This window comes from Pongo abelii, chromosome 1 (genome assembly GCF_028885655.2).
Source record: "Pongo abelii isolate AG06213 chromosome 1, NHGRI_mPonAbe1-v2.0_pri, whole genome shotgun sequence".
In the NCBI taxonomy this organism is placed as follows: domain Eukaryota; kingdom Metazoa; phylum Chordata; class Mammalia; order Primates; family Hominidae; genus Pongo; species Pongo abelii.
In genome coordinates, this window is record NC_071985.2 from 89,853,981 (window position 1) to 89,875,545 (window position 21,565).

The 21,565-nt window shown below is 37.5% G+C and overlaps 1 protein-coding gene across 2 annotated transcripts in view; it reads left to right on the plus strand.

Moving 5' to 3' along the window:
• Positions 1 to 1,150: 1,150 nt before the first annotated feature.
• Positions 1,151 to 21,565, plus strand: part of SLAMF6 (SLAM family member 6) — a 39,194-nt gene continuing 18,779 nt past the window's right edge. For both annotated transcript variants that reach the window (XM_002809917.6, XM_009242094.4), the window contains exon 1: positions 1,151 to 1,262. In XM_002809917.6, coding sequence (XP_002809963.3) covers positions 1,214 to 1,262 — 49 coding nt within the window. In that variant the 5' untranslated portion in view covers positions 1,151 to 1,213. The remainder of the gene's footprint in view (positions 1,263 to 21,565) is intronic.

Below are 21,565 nucleotides of genomic sequence, written 5' to 3' on the forward strand. Positions count from 1 at the left end.
AAATGCAAATCAAAACTACAATGAGATATCGTCTCATGCCAGTTAGAATGGTGATCATTAAAAAATCAAGAAACAACAGATGCTGGAGAGGATGTAGAGAAATGGCAACGTTTTCACACTGTTGGTGGGAGTGTAAACTAGTTCAACCATTGTGGAAGACAGTGTGACGACTCCTCAAGGATCTAGAACTAGAAATACCATTTGACCCAGCAATCCCATTACTGGGTATATACCCAAAGGATTATAAATCATGCTGCTATAAAGACACCTGCACACGTATGTTTATTGCAGCACTGTTCACAATAGCAAAGACTTGGAACCAACCCAAATGCCCATCAATGATACACTGGATAAAGAAAATGTAGCACATATATACCATGGAATACCATGCAGCCATAAAAAAGGATGAGTTCATGTCCTTTGCAGGGACATGGATGAAGCTGGAAACCATCATTCTCAGCAAACTAACACAAGAACAGAAAGCCAAACAACGCATGTTCTCACTCATAGGTGGGAACTGAACAATGAGAACACATGGACACAGGAAGGGGAACATCACACACTGGGGTATGTCACAGGGTGGGGGGCAAGGGGAGGGATAGCATTAGGAGAAATATCTAATGTAGATGACAAGTTAATGGGTGCAGCACACCAACATGGCATATGTATACATATGTAACAAACCTGCACATTGTGCACATGTACCCTAGAACTTAAAGTATAATTTTAAAAAAATCAGTTTTCTTTTGGCTTTTTCTTAGCTTTATACTTAAATATTTTTTTCTGATATAATTAGGGTGGAATTGTTTTTCTAATTTTATTTTCGGATTACTCATAGCTAGTATATACAATTGCATTTGAATTGTATATTTTGGTTTTGTATCTTTTCACTTTGCTGAACTCATTTATGTGTTCTAGTAGATTTTAGGAAATTCCTTACAGACTTTTACATATAAGTTTATGAAAGATGCAATAAAGGACTTTATCTTCTTTTCCAAAAAAAAAAAAAAAAAAAAGATTTGTGCACTTAGCTCAGAAAAAAGTAAAAAAAAATTAACACAGTTACAAATTAGGATTTTTAGTGCAGGGGAAGAAGTTGTCACCACGCCTCTGAGAGGAAGGGGAAGTCTCAGAAGTATTTTCAGTTTATGACAGAAGGGCAAAAACGTTGACTGCCTCAAGGTCTCAAGCACCAGTCTTCACCGCAGAAAGCATGTTGTGGCTGTTCCAGTTGCTCCTGTTTGTCTTCTGCTTTGGCCCAGGTAAATGTCAATCCAGACCGGTGTAGTCACTGAGTGACTCCCTGGTTTTGTGCAGCTTGCTCAGCCTAAATCATCTGTATACAGTTGTCTGTCTGGCTGTCTGCCAAGGGATTGGGGCGGGAAAGGGGACGCTGGCAGTGTTACCTGATATACTACTACCTCCTCTCAACTTTGGATGTGATAAGCCTGAGATGGTTGTTGGTGGACAATTTCAATTGTGTCTGCATGTAAGAAAGTTATTTGCTGGGGCAGAGGAAATACGCTTTTGAAGACAAGACTGTTTGTGATTTATGACCAGCATCTTGTGTTATAAAGAGTACCAAGATCAAGAAAATGGGCCCTCGTACCAATTTATCTACTATCGTACTGTGAACCTCAGGGTGGTTACTTGTCCTTCCTGAACCTCACTATCCTCATCTAAAATATTAAAAACCTATTATTCAGTTGAGCCAAATTTTCTGGGCCCAACCAAATACACTAAAAATAACCCTCTCACCTTTTGCTCATTGCAAAAAAAAAAAGGTTTCCATCTCTTCCCTCCTTTAGTGCAAATTAGGGCTAGCTAGTCCAGCAATGCATTATATATGGCAGTGAGAAAAGAATGAACTGATCCAGCTGGCTTCTTGTTTCCTGCTGTCCATTATATAGAAAAGATGAAGATTCATATCATATTTGGGGAACTACAAGTGGTCCATGGAAGACAAAGCATTCAGGCAGAGATAGGCCAGGAGACCAACGGAAATCTAGTCCAGAGCTAGCCCAGGGTAGCAGATAAAAGTAGGAAGCATTCACTGAGCGCTTATTGTATTTCAACTATTGTGCCAGGTGCTGTACACACATTATGAGTCTCATGAGAATTCTATGAATTTATACTATTATTATCTCCATTTTAAAATGAAGAACTGAGATGAAGTTAATTTAAATAATTAGCCCAAATTTCATTAGCCAGCATGCGACAAGCTCTTGTAATAGTTATGAGAAACAATAACAGTTCAACAAGTGTGGCAGCAGCATAAGAGAAAGAAGGGACCGAAGCAAGAGATCCCATCAAGATGGAGTTAAGTAGATTAATTGGTAATTGGAATGAGAAAGGAATAAATATTAATTGAGCACCTACTGAATGCTTGGCACTGTTGTAGTTTGCATGAATACATCATGAACAAAGCAAGCAAAAATTCCTGCTCTCATGGAGTTAACATTTTAGAAGAAGACAAACCGTAAAAAAAGATAAACAAGTAAAATAGTGTATTGGGCAGTGATAACGTAGAAATAAATCAAGAAGGAAAGGGAGAGATGAAATATGGTAAAGAGGGCAGTGAAATTTCAGACAGGATGGCCAAAGAAAGTGACAAAATTGGAAGGTGGAGAGCAGCCACAGGAGGAAGGTGAGTTCAATTTTGGACCTACTGATTTTAGGATGTCAGTGTGCTATACATGAGGATGTTACGTGAAAGTTCCTGGGAACTTAGGACTAGGGGTAGAGCTGAGGCTAGAGACTTAAAAATCAATGGCATAGAAATATGTTAAGCTGAGGAGAAAACTGGAATGAGAACAGAACTTTGGGAAATATATATAAAATGCAGAAAGAGAGAGAATTCTTTCCTTCATTCAAGAGCCGCTTTCTGATCTGGGAGCAGAATCTTGAGTTTTTGCTTCATTTTTACCACCCTGCAAAATTATTTCCACCTCTAGAATAAAATATTGTGAATGTCCTTGTGTTAAAACTCCTCTTCTTCTCCCTATTTCCATGAATACTTCTTATAATGACCCTATGAAATATACAGTGCTCCAATCTCCACTTCACAGATGGAGAAAGAAGGCACAGAACACTAAAGTAACTTGCTCACTGCCCCACACTTATGGGGGAAATGGGTATAGAAAGAGAAACACATTTGAATGAGTTTACAGGAGGCAGATGCAGGTGTTCTGAGACCCAGGAGGTGAGAAGTGGCTTCTAGAATTGGAAATCAGGAAGCTTGGCTCCAGAGTCTGTGCTCATAGCCACTTCACTATGCTACTTAGCTTACACACAGTCATATATTCACAAAAATGCGTACATAATTAGAAAATGTGAGGCTAGCAAAAAAAATAAGCAGGGCACCTTGATAGAGAAAAACATGGGGACCTGCTTTGGACTGAGTGATGAAGAAAGGACTTTCTGGAAAAGTAACATCTCATCTGATATTTAAAGGGTGTGAAAAGTTAAACAGGAAAAGTCAAATGAAGAAGATTTTAGGGCAGAGGGAATAATGTGTGAAAAGCCGTGATGCAGGAAAGAGCCTGGAGTGATTTAGGAAGGGAAAGAAGACCACTGTTGCAAAAGTGTGGGGCAAATGAAATCAATCTTTGAAACAACCATGAAAAACAATGACTCATGCCAGCCTACATTCTACCTACTATCTTACAGGATAGTGGGTTGGGCACTATCCTGACTCCTTTTAGAAAATTTAGCGGAAAAGACAAACCATGTTGAAAAATAATCCCATTTCCTTTAACTCAAGCCCTGAGTGGCAAAACTAACAGAACAAAACAATAATTGTAACTAAAATCAAGCATCATGACTTCCTAGAGAAAATAAATCTCATTTGTTTCTTCATTTCGATTTTTATAGATGGAAACTTGGGAACTTGTCAAACTTAAATGTGCATATAAATTACTTGGGGGAATCTTATTAAAATGCTGATTGTGGAATAGGGACTGAGATTCTGCATTTCTAACAGGCTCCCAGGTGACACTAATGCTGCCTGTCCATGGACAACACTGAGCAGCAAGGTTCTAAATTCCAATAGACTTCAGTCATACTGGGATTGTAGGGAGGAAGAAATAGGAACTAACTTTGAGTGTGTTTGCAGGAAGCAGATGTAGGTATTCTGAGGTCCAGGAGAGAGCAGTGGTTGGAAATGTAAGTAAAGCAAACACATGAGGGCTGATTCTGAGGTGGAGCCAAAATGTGCAATGCTCTTCTGTGAAGAGATTGTGACCCGATGGCCCCCGAGCAGTGTTATCTACTTTTTACCAAGTGTCCACATCTTTCAAATGTTTATTGTACTCAACAGGCAGAGAGCTGTTTTATATTTTTTCATTATCCTCAAAGACACGTGTTTTTCCACCTCTCAGAATCTGCAATCTCCAATGTGACCTCCAGGTGTTCATGCCTCTGTTTTTAGTCCCTTCACCCAGATTCAGCTTTGATTGTTTCTCTGTTCACACTCAGACATTTTTTATTAAGGTGAAATTCTTGTAACACAATGTAATAATTTTAAAGTGACATTTTGTAGATTCACAATGTTGTAAAACCACCACTTCTATTATTCTAAAACATTTTCATCACCCCAAAATGAAACCCTGTATCCACTAAGCAGTCATTTCCCATTCTCCCCTCCCCACAGCCCCTGGCAAATACCCATCTGCTTTCTGTCTCTGTGGGTTTACCTATTCTGGATAATTTCATATAAATGAAATCATACAATATGTGACCTTTCATGTCTGACTTCTTTCACTTAGCATCATGTTTTCCAGGTTCATCCATGTTGAACTATGTATCAGTACTTCATTCCTTTTTGGCTGAGTAGTATTTTATATTCTGTATATACTACATTTTATTTATCCATTCATCTATCAGTGGACATCTGGGTTGTTTCTGCCTTTTGGCTCTTGGGAATAGTGCTACTATGTGTACAAGTATTTGACTACCTGTTTTTATCTGGGTATATACCTAGGAATGGATTTGTTGGATCATATAATTCTATGCTTAACTTTTTGGGAAATTGCCAAACTGTTTTCCACAATGGCTGTACCATTTTACATTTCCACTAGCTGTGTACAAGAGTTATAATTTCTCCACATCTTCATCAACACTTGTTTTTTTCCTTTTTAAAAAAATTATTATCACTATCCTAATAGGTGTGAAGTGGTATATTATTGTGGTTTTGATTTGCATTTTCCCAATGACAAATGATTTTGAGTATCTTTTTAAGTGTTTATTGGCCATTTGTATATCCTCTTTGGAGAAATGTCTATTCAAGTCCTTTGCCCATTTTAGTTGAATTATTTGTCTTTTTGCTATTGAGTTATAAGAGTTGTTTATATATTCTTGAAACCAGACCTTTATATATGATCTGAAAATATTTTCTCCCATTCTGTACGTTGTCTTTTCACATTCTTAATAATGTTCTTTGATGCACAAAAGTCTTTAATTATGATGAAGCACAATTTACCTATTTTTATCTTTTTTTCTTTTTTATTATTTTATTTTATTTTAAGTTCTAGGATACACGAGCAGGATGTGCAAGTTTGTTACATAGGTAAACATGTGCCCTGGTGGTTTGCTGCACCTATCAACCTCACCTAGGTATTAAGCCCTGCATACATTAGCTATTTTTCCTGATGCTCTCTCTCTCTGCTGCCCCACCCCCGGCAGGCCCCAGTGTGTGTCATTCCCCTCCTTGTGTCCATGTGTTCTCATTGTTCAGCTCCCACTTAAAGAACATGCAGTGTTTGGCTTTCTGTTCCTGCATTAGTTTGCTGAGAATAATGGCTTCTGGCTTCATCCATGTCCCTACAAAGGACATGATTTCATTCCTTTTTATGGCTGCATAGTATTCCGTGGTGTATACATACCACATTTTCTTTATCCGATCTATCATTGATGGGCATTTGGGTTGATTTCATGTCTTTGCTATTATGAATAGTGCTGCAATGAAGATACACGTGCAATGAACTTGCACATACACATATCTTTATAACAACGATTTATATTCTTTTGGGTATATACCCAGTAATGGGATTGCTGGGTCAAATTGTCTTTCTGCCTCTAGGTCTTTGAGGAGTCCCCACATTGTCTTCCAGAATAGTTGAACTAATTTACATTCCCACCAACAGTGTAAAAGAGTTTCTATTTCTCCACAGCCTTGCCAGCATCTGTTTTTTCTTGACTTTTTAATAATTGCCATTCTGACCTGTGTGAGATGGTATCCCATTGTGGTTTTGATGTGCATTTCTCTAATGACCAGTGATGTTGAGCTTTTTCTCATGTTTCTTGGCCACATAAATGTCTTCTTTTTTTTTTTAACACCTGAAGAGTAAGTTTAATGGAATTCATAGTTACAGATATTCAGAAAATATTTGTTGGGGGAACTAATTAATACATTTTTTTCTTTTAATTTTTTAGTTCTGGGGTACATGTGCAGGATGTGCAGGTTTGTTACATAGGTAAACCTGTGCCCTGGTGGTTTACTGCACCTACCAACCCATCACCTAGGTATTAAGCCCAGCATGCATTATCTATTTTTCTTAATGCTCTCCCTCCCCCAACCCCACTCCCCAAGAGGCCCCAGTGCATGTTGTTTCCCTCCCTGTGTCCATGTGTTCTCATTGTTCAGCTCCCACTTACAAGTAAGAACGTGCAGTGTTTGGTTTTCTGTTCTTGTATGAGTTTGCTGAGGATAATGGCTTCCAGCTTCATCCACATTCCTGCAAAAGACATGATCTCATTCCTTTTGATGTCTGCATAGTATTCCATGGTGTATATGTTCCACATTTTCTTTATCTGGTCTGTCATTGATGGGCATTTGGGTTGATTCCAGGTCTTTGCTATTGTGAATAGTGCTGCAATGAACATATGCATGCATATATCTTTGTAACAGAGTGATTTATATTCCTTTGGGTATATACCCAGAAATGGGATTGCTGGGTCAGATGGTATTTCTTGTTCTAGATCTTTGAGGATTTGCCACACTGTCTTCCACAATGGTTGAACTAATTTACATTTCCACCAACAGTGTAAAAGTGTTCCTATTTCTCCAGAACCTCACCCGCATCTGTTGTTTCTTGACTTTTTCATAATCACTATTCTGTCATGAGATGGTTTCTCATTGTGGTTTTCAATTGCATTTCTCTAATGATCAGTGATGTTGAGCTTTTTTTCCACGTTTGTTGGCTGCATGAATGTCTTCTTTTGAGAAGTGTCTGTTAATGTCCTTTGCTCACTTTTTAATGAGGTTGTTTGATTTTTTTCTTGTAAATTTGTTTGAGTTCTTTGTAGAATCTGGGTATTGGACCTTTATCAGATGAATAGACTGCAAAAATTTTCTCCCACTCTGTAGGTTGCCTGTTGGCTCTGATAATTGTTTCTTTTGCTATGCAGAAGCTCTTCAGTTTAACTAGATCCCATTTGTCAATTTTTCTTTTGTTGCAATTGCTTTCAGTGATTTCATAATGAAATCTTTGCCCATGCCTATGTCCTGAATGGTATTGCCTAGATTGTATTCTAGGGTTTTTATAGTTTTGAGTTTTACATTTAAGTCTTTAATCTATCGAGTTAATTTTTGTATAAGGTGTGAGGAAAGGGTCCAGTTTCAATTTTCTGCATGTGGATAGCCAGTTCTCCCAGCACCAGTTATTAAATAGGGAATCCTTTCCCCATTGCTTGTTTTTGTCATGTTTCTTGAAGATCAGATAGTGGTAGATGTGCAGTCTTATTTATGGGTTCTCTATTCTGTTCCATTGGTCTATGTGTCTGTTTTTATACCAGTACCATGCTGTTTTGGTTATTGCAGCCTTATATTATAGTTTGAAGTCCAGTAGCATGATGCCTCCAGTTTTGTTCCTTTTGCTTAGGATTGTCTTGGCTATATGAGCCCTTTTTTGGTTCCATATGAATTTTAAAATAGTTTTTTCTAATTTTGTGAAAAATGTCAATGATAGTTTAATGGGAATAGTAGTGAATCTATTAATTACTTTGGGCAGTATGGTCATTTTCATGATGTTGATTTTTCCTATCCATGAGCACAGAATATTTTTCCATTTGTTTGTGTCCTCTCTGGTTTCCTTGAGCAGTGGTTTGTAGTTCTTTTTGAAGAAGTCCTTCACTGCCTTTGTTAGCTGTATTCCTAAGTATTTTATTCTCTTTGTAACAATTGTGAATGGGAGTTCATTCATGATTTGGTTCTCTGCTTGCCTGTGTGTGGTGTATAAGAATGTTGTGACTTCTGCATTGATTTTGTTTCCTGAGATCTTGCTGAAGTTGCACGTGAGCTTAAGAAGCTTTTGGGCTGAGATGATGGGGTTTTCTAGATATAGGATCATGTCATCTGCAAACAAAGATAATTTGACTTCCTCTCTTCCTATTTGAATATGCTTTATTTCTTTCTCTTGCCTGATTGCCCTGGTCAGAACTTCTAATACTATGCTGAATAGAAGTGGTGAGAGAGAGCATCCTTGTCTTGTGCTGGTTTTCACAAGAAATGCTTCCAGCTTTTGCCCATTCAGTATAATATTGGATGTCGGTTTGTCATAAATGTTTCTTATTGTTTTAAGATATGTTCCATCAATACTTAGTTTATTGAGAGTGTTTAACATGAAGGGATGTTGAATTTTATAGAAGGCCTTTTCTGTGTCTATTAAGATAATCCATGGTTTTTGTCTTTAGATCTGTTTATGTGATGAATTACATTTATTGATTTGCGTATGTTGAACCAGACTTGCATCCCAGGAATAAAGCCAACTCGATCAGGGTGGATAAGCTTTTTGATGTGCTGCTGTATTTGGTTTGCCAGTATTTTATTGAGAATTTTTGCATCAATGTTCATCAGGGATATTGGCCTGAAGCTTTCTTTTTTGTTGTATCTCTGCCAGGTTTTGGTATCAGGATGATACTGGCCTCATAAAATGAATTAGGGAGGAGTCCCTCCTTTTCAATTGTTTGGAATAGTTTCAGAAGAAATGGTGCCAGGTCCTCTTTGTACCTCTGGTAGAATTCAGCTGTAAATCCTTCTGGTCCTGGGCTTTTTCTTTTTAGACTATTTATTACTGCCTCAATTTCAGAATTTGTTATTGGTCTATTTAGGGATTCAGCTTCCTCCTGGTTCAGTCTTGGGAGGGTGTATGTGTCCAGGAATTTATCCATTTCTTCTAGATTTTCTAGGTTATGTGCATAGAGGTATTTATAGTATTGCCTGATGATTGTTTTTATTTTTGTGGGGTCAGTAGTGATATCCTCTTTAACATTTTTTATTGTGTCTATTTGATTCTTCTCTCTTTCTTCTTTATTAGTCTAGCTAACTAGCAGTCTATCTATATTATTAGTTTTTCAAAAAACAAGATTCTGGACTCCTTGATTTTTTGAAGCATTCTTCTTTTATCTATCTCCTTCAGTTCTGCTCTGATCTTGGTTATTTCTTGTCTTCTGCCAGCTTTGGAGTTTGTTTGCTCTTGGTTCTCCAGTTCTTTTAGTTTTAATGTTAGCACTTCAATTTGAGATCTTTCTAGGTTTTTGATGTGGGCATTTAGTGCTCTAAATTTCCCTCTTAACATCTGCTTTAGCTGCATCCAGAGATTCTGATACATTGTCTCTTTGTTCTCATTGGTTTCAAAGAACTTCTTGCTTGTCTGTCTTAATTTCATTATTTAACCAGGAGTCATGCAGGAGCAGGTTGTTCAATTTCTATGTAACTGTGTGGTTTTGAGTGAGTTTCTTTGTCTTGAGTTCTAATTTAATTATGCTGTGATCTGAGAGACTGTTTGTTGTGATTTTAGTTCTTTTGCATTTGGTGAGGAGTGTTTTACTTCCAATTATGTGATCAACTTTAGAGTAAGTTCCATGTGGCAATGCATAGAATGAATATTCTGTTATAGGGTGGAGAGTTTTGTAGAGGTCTATCAGGTCCACTTGATCTAGAGCTGAGTTCAAGTCCTGAATATCTTTGTTAATTTTCTGTCTGAATGATCTGTCTAATATTGATAGTGGGATGTTAAAGTCTCCTGCTATTATTGTGTGGGAGTCTACGTCTCTTTGTACATCTCTAAGAGCTTATTTTAGGAATCTGCTCTTGTATTGGGTGCATACATATTTAGGATAGTTAGTTCTTGTTGAATTGAACCCTTTACCATGGCTTTCTTTGTCTTTTTTGGTCTTTATTGCTTTAAAGTCTATTTTGTCAGAAACTAGGATTGCAATCCCTGCTTTTTTCTGGTTTCCATTTGCCTGGTAGATTTTCCTCTATCCCTTTATTTTGAACCTATGTGTGTCTTTGCATATGAGATGAATCTCTTGAATACAGCACACCAATGGGTCTTCACAATTTACCCAGCTTGCCATTTTGTGTCTTTTAATTGCGGCACTTAGCACATTTACATTTAAAGTTAGTATTGTTATGTGTGAATTTGATCCTGTCATCATGGTACTAGCTAGTTATTTTGCAGACTTATTGATGTAGTTGCTTCACAGTTTCATTGGTCTTCAGTGTGTACTTCAGTATGTTTTGTAGTGGCTGATAATGGCTTTTCCTTTCCATATTTAGTGCTTCCTTCAGGAGCTCTTGCAAGTCAAGCCTGGTGGTGGATGAATTCCCTCAGCATTTGATTGTCTGAAAAATATTTTATTTCTCTTTTGCTTATGAAGCTTCATTTGGCCAGATATGAGATTCTGGGTTGAAAATTCTTCTCTTTAAGAAAGTTGAATATTGACCCCCAATCTCTTCTGGCCTGTAGAGTTTCTGCTGAGAGGCCTGATGTTATTCTGATGGGCTTCACTTTGTAGGTGACTTGGCCTTTCTCTCTGGCTGCCCTTAACATTTTTTCCTTCATTTTGACCTTGAAGAATCTAATAATTATGTGTCTTGTGTTTGATCCTCTCATGGAGTATCTTACTGGGGTTCTTTATATTTCTTGAGTTTGAATGTTGGCCTGTCTTGCTAGGTTGGGGAAGTCTCCTGGATGATATCCTGAAGTATGTTTTCCAACTTTGTTTCATTCACCCTGTCTCTTTCAGGTACCATAATCAGTTGTAGGTTCGGTCTCTTTATATAATCCCATAATTCTCAGAGGTTTTGTCTGTTCCTTTTCATTCCTTTTTCTCTAATCTTGTCTGCCTATTTTATTTCAGCAAGATAGTCTTCAATCTCTTAAATTCTTTCCTCCACTTGGTCTATTCAACTATTGATACTTATGATTGCATTGTGATGTTTTCATGTTGTGTTTTTCAGTTCCATCAAGTCATTTATGTTCCTCTTTAAACAGGTTATTCTGATTAATAGCTCCTGTAATGTTTTATCATGATTCTTAGGTTCTTTGCATTGAGTTAGAACATACTCCTTTAGCTCAGCAAAGTTCATTATTACCCACCTTCTGAAGCCTACTTCTGTCAGTTCATCCAACTCAGCCTGAGCCCAGTTCTGTGCCCTGCTGGAGAGGTGTTACAGTCATTTGGAGGAGAAGAGGCACTCTGGCTTTTTGAGTTTTCTGCATTTTTTATTGATTCTTTCTCATCTTCCTGAGTTTATCTAGCTTTGATCTTTGAGTCTGCTGACCTTTGGATGGGGTTTTTTTGGGGAATTTTTTGTTGATGCTGTTGTTGTTGCTTTCTGTTTGTTTCTCTTTTAGCAGACAGGACCCTCTTTTGCAAGGCTGCTGCAGTTTGCTGGGGGCCCACTCCAGACACTATTCACCTGGGTCCCTCCCCACCCTGGTGGTGTCACCAGTGGAGGCTGCAGAACAGCAAAGATGGCTGCCTGTTTCTTCCTCTGGGAGCTCCGTCCAAGAGGGGCACCAAACTGATGACAGTGGGAGTGCTCCTGTATAAAGTGTCTGGTAACCCCTGTTGGGGAGTCTCGCCCAGTCAGGAGTCACAGGATAAGGGACCCACTTAATGAAGCATTCTGTCTGTCCCTTGGCAGAAAGGATGTGCTGTGGTGGGGGGGATCCTACTTATCCAGACTGCCCAGATTCCTCAGAGCCAGCAGGGGAAAAGACTAAGTCTGATGATCCACAGAGCCCGCAGCCCCACTACCCACAGGGACTCAATCCCAGGGAGATCAGATTTCTGTCCATAAACCCTTGGCTGGAGTTGCTGAAATTCCCACAGGGAGGCCCCATTCAGTGAGGAGGGATTAGTCTGGGTCCAGCCTAAAGATGTAGCCTGGCCACAGTCTGCCACAGCTGCTGTGCTGCACCGTGGGGAATTCCTCCTGGTTCCAAACCACCCAGTCCCTCTAGCACTGGCAGGGGAAAACAGCAGACAGAAGCTGCAGTGATGGCTGCTTCCCCTTCCCACAGGAACTCAGTAGTCTTAGACGGTCTCCAGCCAAGTGGTGGCTGAGAATCTGAACAGCTCTGTGCTTGGGATCCAAGGCCCTTGTGGTGTTGGCTCACAAGGGGATCTCCTGGTCCATGGGTTGCACAGATCCATGGAAAAAGCATGGTTTCCTGGGTGGGGTAGCACAATCACTCACCACCTCCCTTGGCTGGGGGCGGGAGCACCCCTTGCCCCATCAGCTTCCAGGTGGGCTGTCGTTCCACCCTGCTTTTCCTCACTCCCTGTGGGTCATGCCAACCACCTAGTCAGTCCCAATGAATGAGCCTGGATACCTTAGTTGCTGGTGCAGGATTCCGTCACTGTTTTCATTCTTCTCAGTGGGCTCCTCCAACGACAGCTGTTTCTAGTTAGTCATCTTGGCCCCTCCCACATTTTATCTTTTCTTACTCATGCTTTTGGTATCATATATCAGAATCCATTTCCAAATCGAAAATCATGAATATTCGTCATTATGTTTTCTTCTAAGAGTTTTAGCTCTTATATTTAGGTGATCGATACATTTTGAGTTAATTTTTGCATATAATGAGAGGAAGGGGTCCAACTTCATTCTGTTGTATGTGGATATCCAGTTGTCCCAGCACCATTTGTTAAAGAGAGCATTCTCTCCCTATTGAATGATCTTAGCACTTTTGTCAAAAATCACCTGGCCATAAATGTTTGGGTTTATTTATGGACTCTTAATTTAATTTCATATAGATATCTATACGTTTTTCTTTATGCCAGTACCACACTGTTTTGATTACCATATCTGTATCATTTTGAAATTGGAAAGTGTGAGTCCACCAATTTTGCTTTTCTTTTACAATATTGTTTTGGCTACTTGGGGCATCTTGAAATCACATATAAATTTGAGAATTAGCTTTTCCATTTATGAAAAAAAATCAAAATTTTGATAAGGATTGCATTGACTCTATAAATTGCTTTGGATGGGATTGGCATATTAATATTATCTTCCAATTAATGAACATAGGATGTATTTCCATTTATTTAGATTTTCTTTCTTTCAGAAATGTTATTTAGTTTTCAGTGTATTATCTTGAACCTCTCTGGTTAAATTATTGCCAGGTATTTTGTTCTTTTGAATGCTACTGTACATGGAACTGCTTTTCTTAACTTCTTTTTCAGACTGTTCGTTGCTAGTGTGTAGGAACAGAACTGATTTTTATATATTGATTTTGTATCTTGCAACTTTGCTGAATTTATTTATTAGCTCTGATCATTTTTGTGGATTCTTTAGGATTTTCTATTTCCAAGGTCATGTTATCTGTGAATAGGAATAGTTTTACTCATTCTTTTTCAATTGAGATGCATTTTATTTATTTTTCTTGCCTAATTGCTCTGGCTAGAACTTCCAGTTCAATACTAAATAGAAGTGGTGAGACTGGGCACTGTTGCCTTTTCATGATGTTAGTTGAAAGGCTTTTAGTCCTTTATCCTTGAGTAAAATGTTAGCTGTGGGTTTTCATAAATGCCTCTTATCAGATTGAGGAAGTTCCCTTCTATTTCTAGGTTCTCAAGTGTTTTTATTTAAAAAGTGCTGGTTTTTTTCAAATGTTTTTTCTCCATCAACTAAGACGGCAATTAGTCTATTTTTCTTCATTCTGTTAACATCATATACTGCATTGATTGATTTTCATGTATTGAACCACTTTTGCATTTCTGAGATAAATTCTACTTGGTCATGGTGTATAATCCCTTTAATATGAGCTGGATTCAGTTTGTTAGTATTCTGTTGAAGGTTTTTGCATCAATATTCATAAGGGATATCGGTCTGTAGTTTTCTTTTTTTCTGATATTTTTGGCTTTGGTATCAGGGTACTGCTGACCTAATAAAATGACTTAGGAAGTGTTTTTCTCCTCTTCTATTTTTGGGAAGAGCTTGAGAATAATTGATGCTAATTATTCTTTGAATAATTGGTAGAATTCACCAGTGAAGCCATCTGGCTTTTCTTTGTCAGGAGGTTTTTGAGTACTGATTCAATCTCTTTTCTTGTTATAGGTCCTCTTTAATTTTTTATTTCTTCTTAAATCAGTCTTGGTATTTTATGTGTTTCCAGAAATCTATTTCATCTAGGTTATTCAATTTGTTGGCATATAGTTATTTATAGTGTTCTCTTAATCCTTTTAATTATTATTTCCATAATATCTGTAGTAATGTCACCACTTCTATTTCTAATTTTAGTAATTTGAATCTTTTCTATTTTGTTCTTTGTCAGTCTAGCTAACGGTTTGTCAATTTTATTTATCTTTTCAAAGAACCAACTTTTTTTTTTACCTTCACATTTTATTGATTGATTGTATTAGACATCAATTGCTTATATACTTTATTTTTTTAATTTTTATTTATTTATTATTTATTTATTTATTATTATTATACTTTAGGTTTTAGGGTACATGTGCGCAACATGCAAGTTAGTTCCATATGTATACGTGTGCCATGCTGGTGTGCTGCACCCACTAACATCATCTAGCATTAGGTATATCTCCCAATGCTATCCCTCCCCGCTCCCCCCACCCCACAACAGTCCCCAGAGTGTGATGTTCCCCTTCCTGTGTCCATGTGTTCTCATCGTTCAATTCCCACCTATGAGTGAGAATATGCAGTTTTTGGTTTTTTGTTCTTGCGATAGTTTACTGAGAATGATGATTTCCAATTTCATCCATGTCCCTACAAAGGACATGAACTCATCATTTTTTATGGCTGCATAGTATTCCATGGTGTATATGTGCCACATTTTCTTAATCCAGTCTATCATTGCTGGACATTTGGGTTGGTTCCAAGTCTTTGCTATTGTGAATAATGCCACAATAAACATATGTGTGCATGTGTCTTTATAGCAGCATGATTTACAGTCCTTTGGGTATATACCCAGTAATGGGATGGCTGGGTCAAATGGAATTTCTAGTTCTAGATCCCTGAGGAATCGCCACACTGACTTCCACAAGGGTTGAACTAGTTTACAGTCCCACCAACAGTGTCAAAGTGTTGCTATTTCTCCACATCCTTTCCAGCACCTGTTGTTTCCTGACTTTTTAATGATTGCCATTCTAATTGGTGTGAGATGGTATCTCATTGTGGTTTTGATTTGCATTTCTCTGATGGCCAGTGATGGTGAGCATTTTTTCATGTGTTTTTTGGCTGCATAAATGTCTTCTTTCAAGAAGTGTCTGTTCATGTCCTTCGCCCACTTTTTGATGGGGTTGCAACGAACCAACTTTTGATTTCATTGATTATTTCTCTTGTTTTTCTATTCTCTATGTTATTTATCTCTACTCTAATTTTTATGATTTGCTTTATTCTAATAGCTTTGGGTTTAGTTTGCTCTTCTTTATCTAGTTTTTTAAGGTGTAAATTTCCTCCTTTTTTTTTTAATATACTTTAAGTTCTAGGGTACATGTGCACATTGTGCAAGTTTGCTACATAGGTATACATGTGCCATGTTGGTTTGCTGCACCCATCAACTCATCATTTACATTATGTATTTCTCTTAATACTATCCCTCCCCCAGCTCCCCACCCCCTGACAGGCCTCAGTGTGTGATGTTCCCCACCCTGTGTCCAAGTGTTCTCATTGTTCAATTCCCACCTATGAGTGAGAACATGTGGTGTTTGGTTTTCTGTCCTTGTGATAGTTTGCTGAGAATGATGGTTTCCAGCTTCATCCATGTCCCTACAAAGGACATGAGCTCATCCTTTTTTATGGCTGCATAGTATTCTATGGTATATATGTGCCACATTTTCTTAATCCAGTCTATCATTGTTGGACATTTGGTTTGGTTCCAAATCTTTGCTATTGTGAATAGTGCCACAATAAACATACGTGTGCATGTGTCTTTACAGTAGCATGATTTATAATCCTTGGGGTATATACCCAGTAATGGGATGGCTGGGTCAAATGGTATTTCTAGTTCTAGATCCTTTAGGAATTGCCACACTGTCTTCCACAATGGTTGAACTAATTTACACTCCCACCAACAGTGTAAAAGTGTTCCTGTTTCTCCATATCCTCTCCAGGATCTGTTGTTTCCTGACTTTTTAATGATTGCCATTCTAACTGGTGTGAGATGGTACTTCATTGTGGTTTTGGTTTGCATTTCTCTGATGACCAGTGATGATGAGCATTTTTTCATATGTCTGTTGGCTGCGTGAATGTCTTCTTTTGAAAAGTGTCTGTTCATATCCTTTTCCCACTTTTTGATGGGGTTTTTTTTCTTGTAAATTTGTTTAAATTCTTTGTAGATTCTAGATATTAGCACTTTGTCAGATGGGTAGATTGCAAAAATTTTCTCCCATTATGTAAGTTGTCTGTTCACTCTGATGGTAGTTTCTTTTGCTGTGCAGAAGCTCTTTAGTTTAATTAGATCCCATTTGTCTATTTTGGCTTTTGTTGCCATTGCTATTGGTGTTTTAGTATTGAAGTCCTTGCCCATACCTATATCCCGAATGGTACTGCCTAGGTTTTCTTCTAGGGTTTTTATGGTTTTAGGTCTAACATTTAAGTCTTTAATCCATCTTGAATTAATTTCTGTATAAGGTGTAAGGAAGGGATCCAGTTTCAGCTTTCTACATATGGCTAGCCAGTTTTCCCAGCACCATTTATTAAATAGAGAATCCTTTCCCCATTTCTTGTTTTTATCAGGTTTGTCAAAGATCAGATGGTTGTAGATGTGTGGTGTTATTTCTGAGGCCTCTGTTCTGTACCATTGATCTATATATCTGTTTTGGTACCAGTACCATGATGTTTTGGTTACAGTAGCCTTGTAGTATATTTTGAAGTCAGGTAGCATGATGCCTCCAGCTTTGTTCTTTTTGCTTAGGATTGTCTTGGCAATGCGGGCTCTTTTTTGGTTCCATATGAACTTTAAAGTAGATTTTTCCAATTCTGTGAAGAAAGTCATTGGTAGCTTGATGGGGATGGTATTGAATCTATAAATTACCTTGGGCAGTATGGCCATTTTCATGATATTGATTCTTCCTACCCATGAGCATGGAATATTCTTCCATTTGTTTGTGTCCTATTTTATTTTGTTGAGCAGTGGTTTGTAGTTCTCCTTGAAGAGGTCCTTCACATCCCTTTTAAGTTGGATTCCTAGTCTTCCTTCTTTCTTTCAGAGGGATAAAAATATCCCTCTGAGCACTACTTTTGCTCCATCCCATAAGTTTTGGCAAGCTTTGTTTTTGTTTTCACTTGGTGTCAAGGTATATCCTAATTCATCTTGTTATTTCTTCTTTGATCCATTGATTATTTTACACTATGTTGTTTAATTATGACATATTTGTGAATTTTCCAATTCTCCTTCTGTTCTTGATTTCCAGTTTTATTCCATTATGGTCATAGAAGACATCATATATTTAAGTCTTTTATATTTTATTGAGACTTGTTTTTGTGGCCTAATATACGGTCTGTCCTATGAGAACGACTTACGTGCATTTGAGGAAAATGTATATTTTGTTGTGTTTGGATGTAGTGTTTTTCATATATATGTTAAGTATTGTTGGTTTATAATGTTTTCCAAGTCCTCTATTTCCTTATTGATCTTCTTTCTAGTTGTCTTGACCATTATTGCAAGTGAGGTATTGATGTCTCCAACTATTACTGTAGAACTATCTATTTCTCCCTTGAATTTTGTTAATGTTTGCTTTATATATTTTGGGGCTGTTGTTTGGTGCATATGTGTTTATAATTGTTATAACTTTTTGCAGGGTTGACCCTTTTATTAATGTATAATGTCCTTTTTTACCTCTACTAATAATTTTTGACTTAAAGTTTATTTGCCAATATTAGTATAGCCACTGTAACTCTCTTTGGTTACTACTTGCATGGAATATCATTTTTCATATTCTTCCTCTAAAAGTATTTGTGCCTTTGAATCTAAAATGAAACTCTGTATGTACAAAATAGTTGAATCCTGTTTTTTCAATTCATTCTGCCTATCTCTGCATTTTAATTGAAGAGTTCATTTACATTTAAAGTAATGACTGATATTTAAGGACCTACTTCTTGCATTTTGCCATTTCTTTTCTATATGTCTTAAACCTTTTCCCCTCAGTCCCTCCACTATTCTATTCTTTTGTGTATAGTTTATATTTTTTAGTTTAGATTCCTTTCTCATTTCCCTTCCTGTATTTTTAGTTATTGTATTGTTATCCTCAGTGTTACATTTAACCTCCTCAACTTATAACAAGCTATTTTGAATTCACACCACCTTAGCTTCAATAATATACAAACACTGTGCTCCTATGTTGTTTCATTCTGCTGCCTTTATGTTGTTGTAACAAACTACATCTTTGTACATGTGTGCTCATTAACAGATTTATAATTATTGTTTTACTCATTTGTCTTTTAAATCATGTGGGAAAAAGGAGAAGTTGCAAAGCAAAAATGCAAGAATACTGGCTTTTGTATTAATCTATGCAGTCAGATTTATCTTTGTTCTTTGTTTCTTGGTAGGGATTTGAGTTACTTTCTAGTGTGATTTTATTTCAGCCTGAAAGATTCCCTTTAGTATTTCTTACAGTACAAGTCTACTAGCAATAAACTCTATCTGCTTTTGTTTATCTGCAAATGTCTTAACTTCTCCTTCATTTTTGAAGGATAATTTTTTCAGATGTAGAATTCTTGGTTGATGGGTGTTTTTTTTCTTTCAGCACCTTAAATATGTCATCCCACTGCCTCCTGGATTCTTCATGGATCATGGATTCTTCTGAGAAATTGGCTGTTGATTTTATTGAGGATGACTTGTACATGACTAGTTGTTTTGTCTTGTTGCATTTGAGATTCTCTCCTTGTTTTCATTTTTCTGGTTTGATTATAATATGTCTTGTTATGGATCTCTTTGTGATCATTCTTCTTGGAGTTCATTGACTTTCTTGGATGCATAAATTCATGTCTTCTATAAAGTTTGGGAAGTTTGGGGCCATTATTTTTTTCAAATATTATTTATGCCCTTTTCTCTCTCTCCTCTCCTCCTTGGACTCCTATTATGCTTATTTTTTGGTATTTTTGATGGTGTCCCACAAGTCTCTTAGGCACTGTACATTTTTCTTCACTCTTTTCTTTTCTGATCCTCAAACTGGATAATTTCAATTGACCCAGCTTCAAATTAGCTATTTCTTACTTCTGCCTACACAGAGCTTCTGTTGAAAGCCTCTAGTGAATTTTTTATTTCAATTATTGTATTTTTTCAGCTCCAGAATTTCTACGTGGCTCCTTGTTGTTATTTCTATCTTTTAAAAATATTCTCTTTTTTTTATATATCCTTTTCTTGATTTCCTTTAGTTCTTTGTCCATTGTTTCCTTTAGCATATTTAAGACAGTTGAGGCCAGGCATGGTGGCTCATGCCCATAATCTCAGCACTTTGGGGGGCCGAGGCAGGTAAATCACTTGAGCCCAGGAGTTCAAGACCAGCCTGGGCAACATAGTGAAACTGCATGTCTACAAAATATTTTAAAAATTAGCCAGGGATGGTGGCATGTGCCTGTAGAACCAGCTACTCAGGAGGCTGAGGTGGGAGGATGACTTCAGCCCAGGAAGCAGAGGTTGCAGCAAGCTGAGATCACACCACTGCACTCCAATCTGGGCAACAGAGTGAGAACCTGTCTCAAAAAAAGAAGTTGACTTAAAGCCTTTGTCTAGCAAATCCAGTATCTGTCCTTCCTTGGGGACAATTTCTGTTCATTTCTCCTGTGAATGGGTCACACTTTCTTGTTCTTCACATGCTTTATAATTTTTTGTTGAAACTAGATGTTTTGAATACTATAATATGATAACTCTGGAAATCAGATTCTTCCCCTTCCTCAGTATTTGATTTTGTTGCTTGCTCTGGGTTGTAATTCTTGTTTGTTTAGTGACAATTCTGAACTATTTTTGTAAACATTGTATTATTTGTCACATGTAGTCTCTAAAATGTCTTTTTCTTTAGCTTGTGGTCAACTAGTGTTTTGACAGATATTTATTTGAACACCAGAAGGAATAAACAAACAAACAAATAAATAAATTTCTGTGCTTGTCTTTGCAGACTGGCTCTGTTTTGGGGCATTCCTTTAATGCCTAGACAGGCTACTACTCTGCCTTAGCCTTGACTTTCTTCTTGTACCCAGCATAAATGTTAGTCATAGATAAAATCATAGAGTCTTCTCAGAACTTTTCTAAGTATGCACCCTGCCCTAGGCATGTATGTGGCTTTCCAAATTCCCTGGTATAAGCAGACATTTTTTAATGCCTGAATTCTTCTAAGAATCTTTCTCCCCAGCTTTTCCTCCCAGGCATTCAACATATCTATTTTTGCCTCCACTATAATGTTTTGCCCCAGGTATTGATGGGTTATTCATTGCCTTTCAGTGTTTATGAGAAATGTCCTCTGCATGGCTAATTTTCTACCTGAAAGAGAGGTAGTTGAAACAAAGACAAGTGCTTTTCCTCAATTCTTTAGGGAGCATCCAGATAGTTGAAAACATACAAATACAATTCTTTCAGAACCAGGTCTGCTGTATGCCTGCTGGAACCAGTGACCACGGTCTCCTATTGAAAATGTAGACGGCCGTGTTCAAGACTGCTATCAAGTTGGAGAAAAGAGATCAGGGAAAGGGCAATCAAACATTCTGCAAAGCTCCCCAATCATTTTTTAAATTGTATATATCTAAGCTGTACAACATGACATTTTGATATATGCAGTGAAATGGTTACTCTAGTCAAGCAAATTAACATATTCATTATCTTGCACTGTTACCCTTTTCATGCAAGTATGGTAAGAGTATCTAAAATCTACTCTGAGCAAGTGTTCTGTATACAATACAATCATATAAGTATAGCCTTCATGTTGTATATTAGATTCCTAGACTTATTTACCCTACATATCTGCAACTTTGTACCCTGTGACTTACATCTCCCCATTTCCTCCCTGTTCCCTCTCTCCACCTCTGATACCCACTGCTTTATACTTCATTTCTATGTATTTGACTTTTTTTAACTCCTTTTCTTTTCTTTTTCTTTTTTCTTTTTTTTTTTTTTGAGATAGAGTCTCACTCTGTCACCCAGGCTGGAGTGCAATGGCGTGATCTCAGCTCACTGCAACCTCCACCTCCCAGGTTTGAACAATTCTCCCACCTCAACCACCCGAGCTGGGACTACAGGCATGTTCCACTCTGCCTGGCTGATTTTTTGTGTTTTCAGTAGAGACAGCGTTTCGCCATGTTGGTCAGACTAGAACT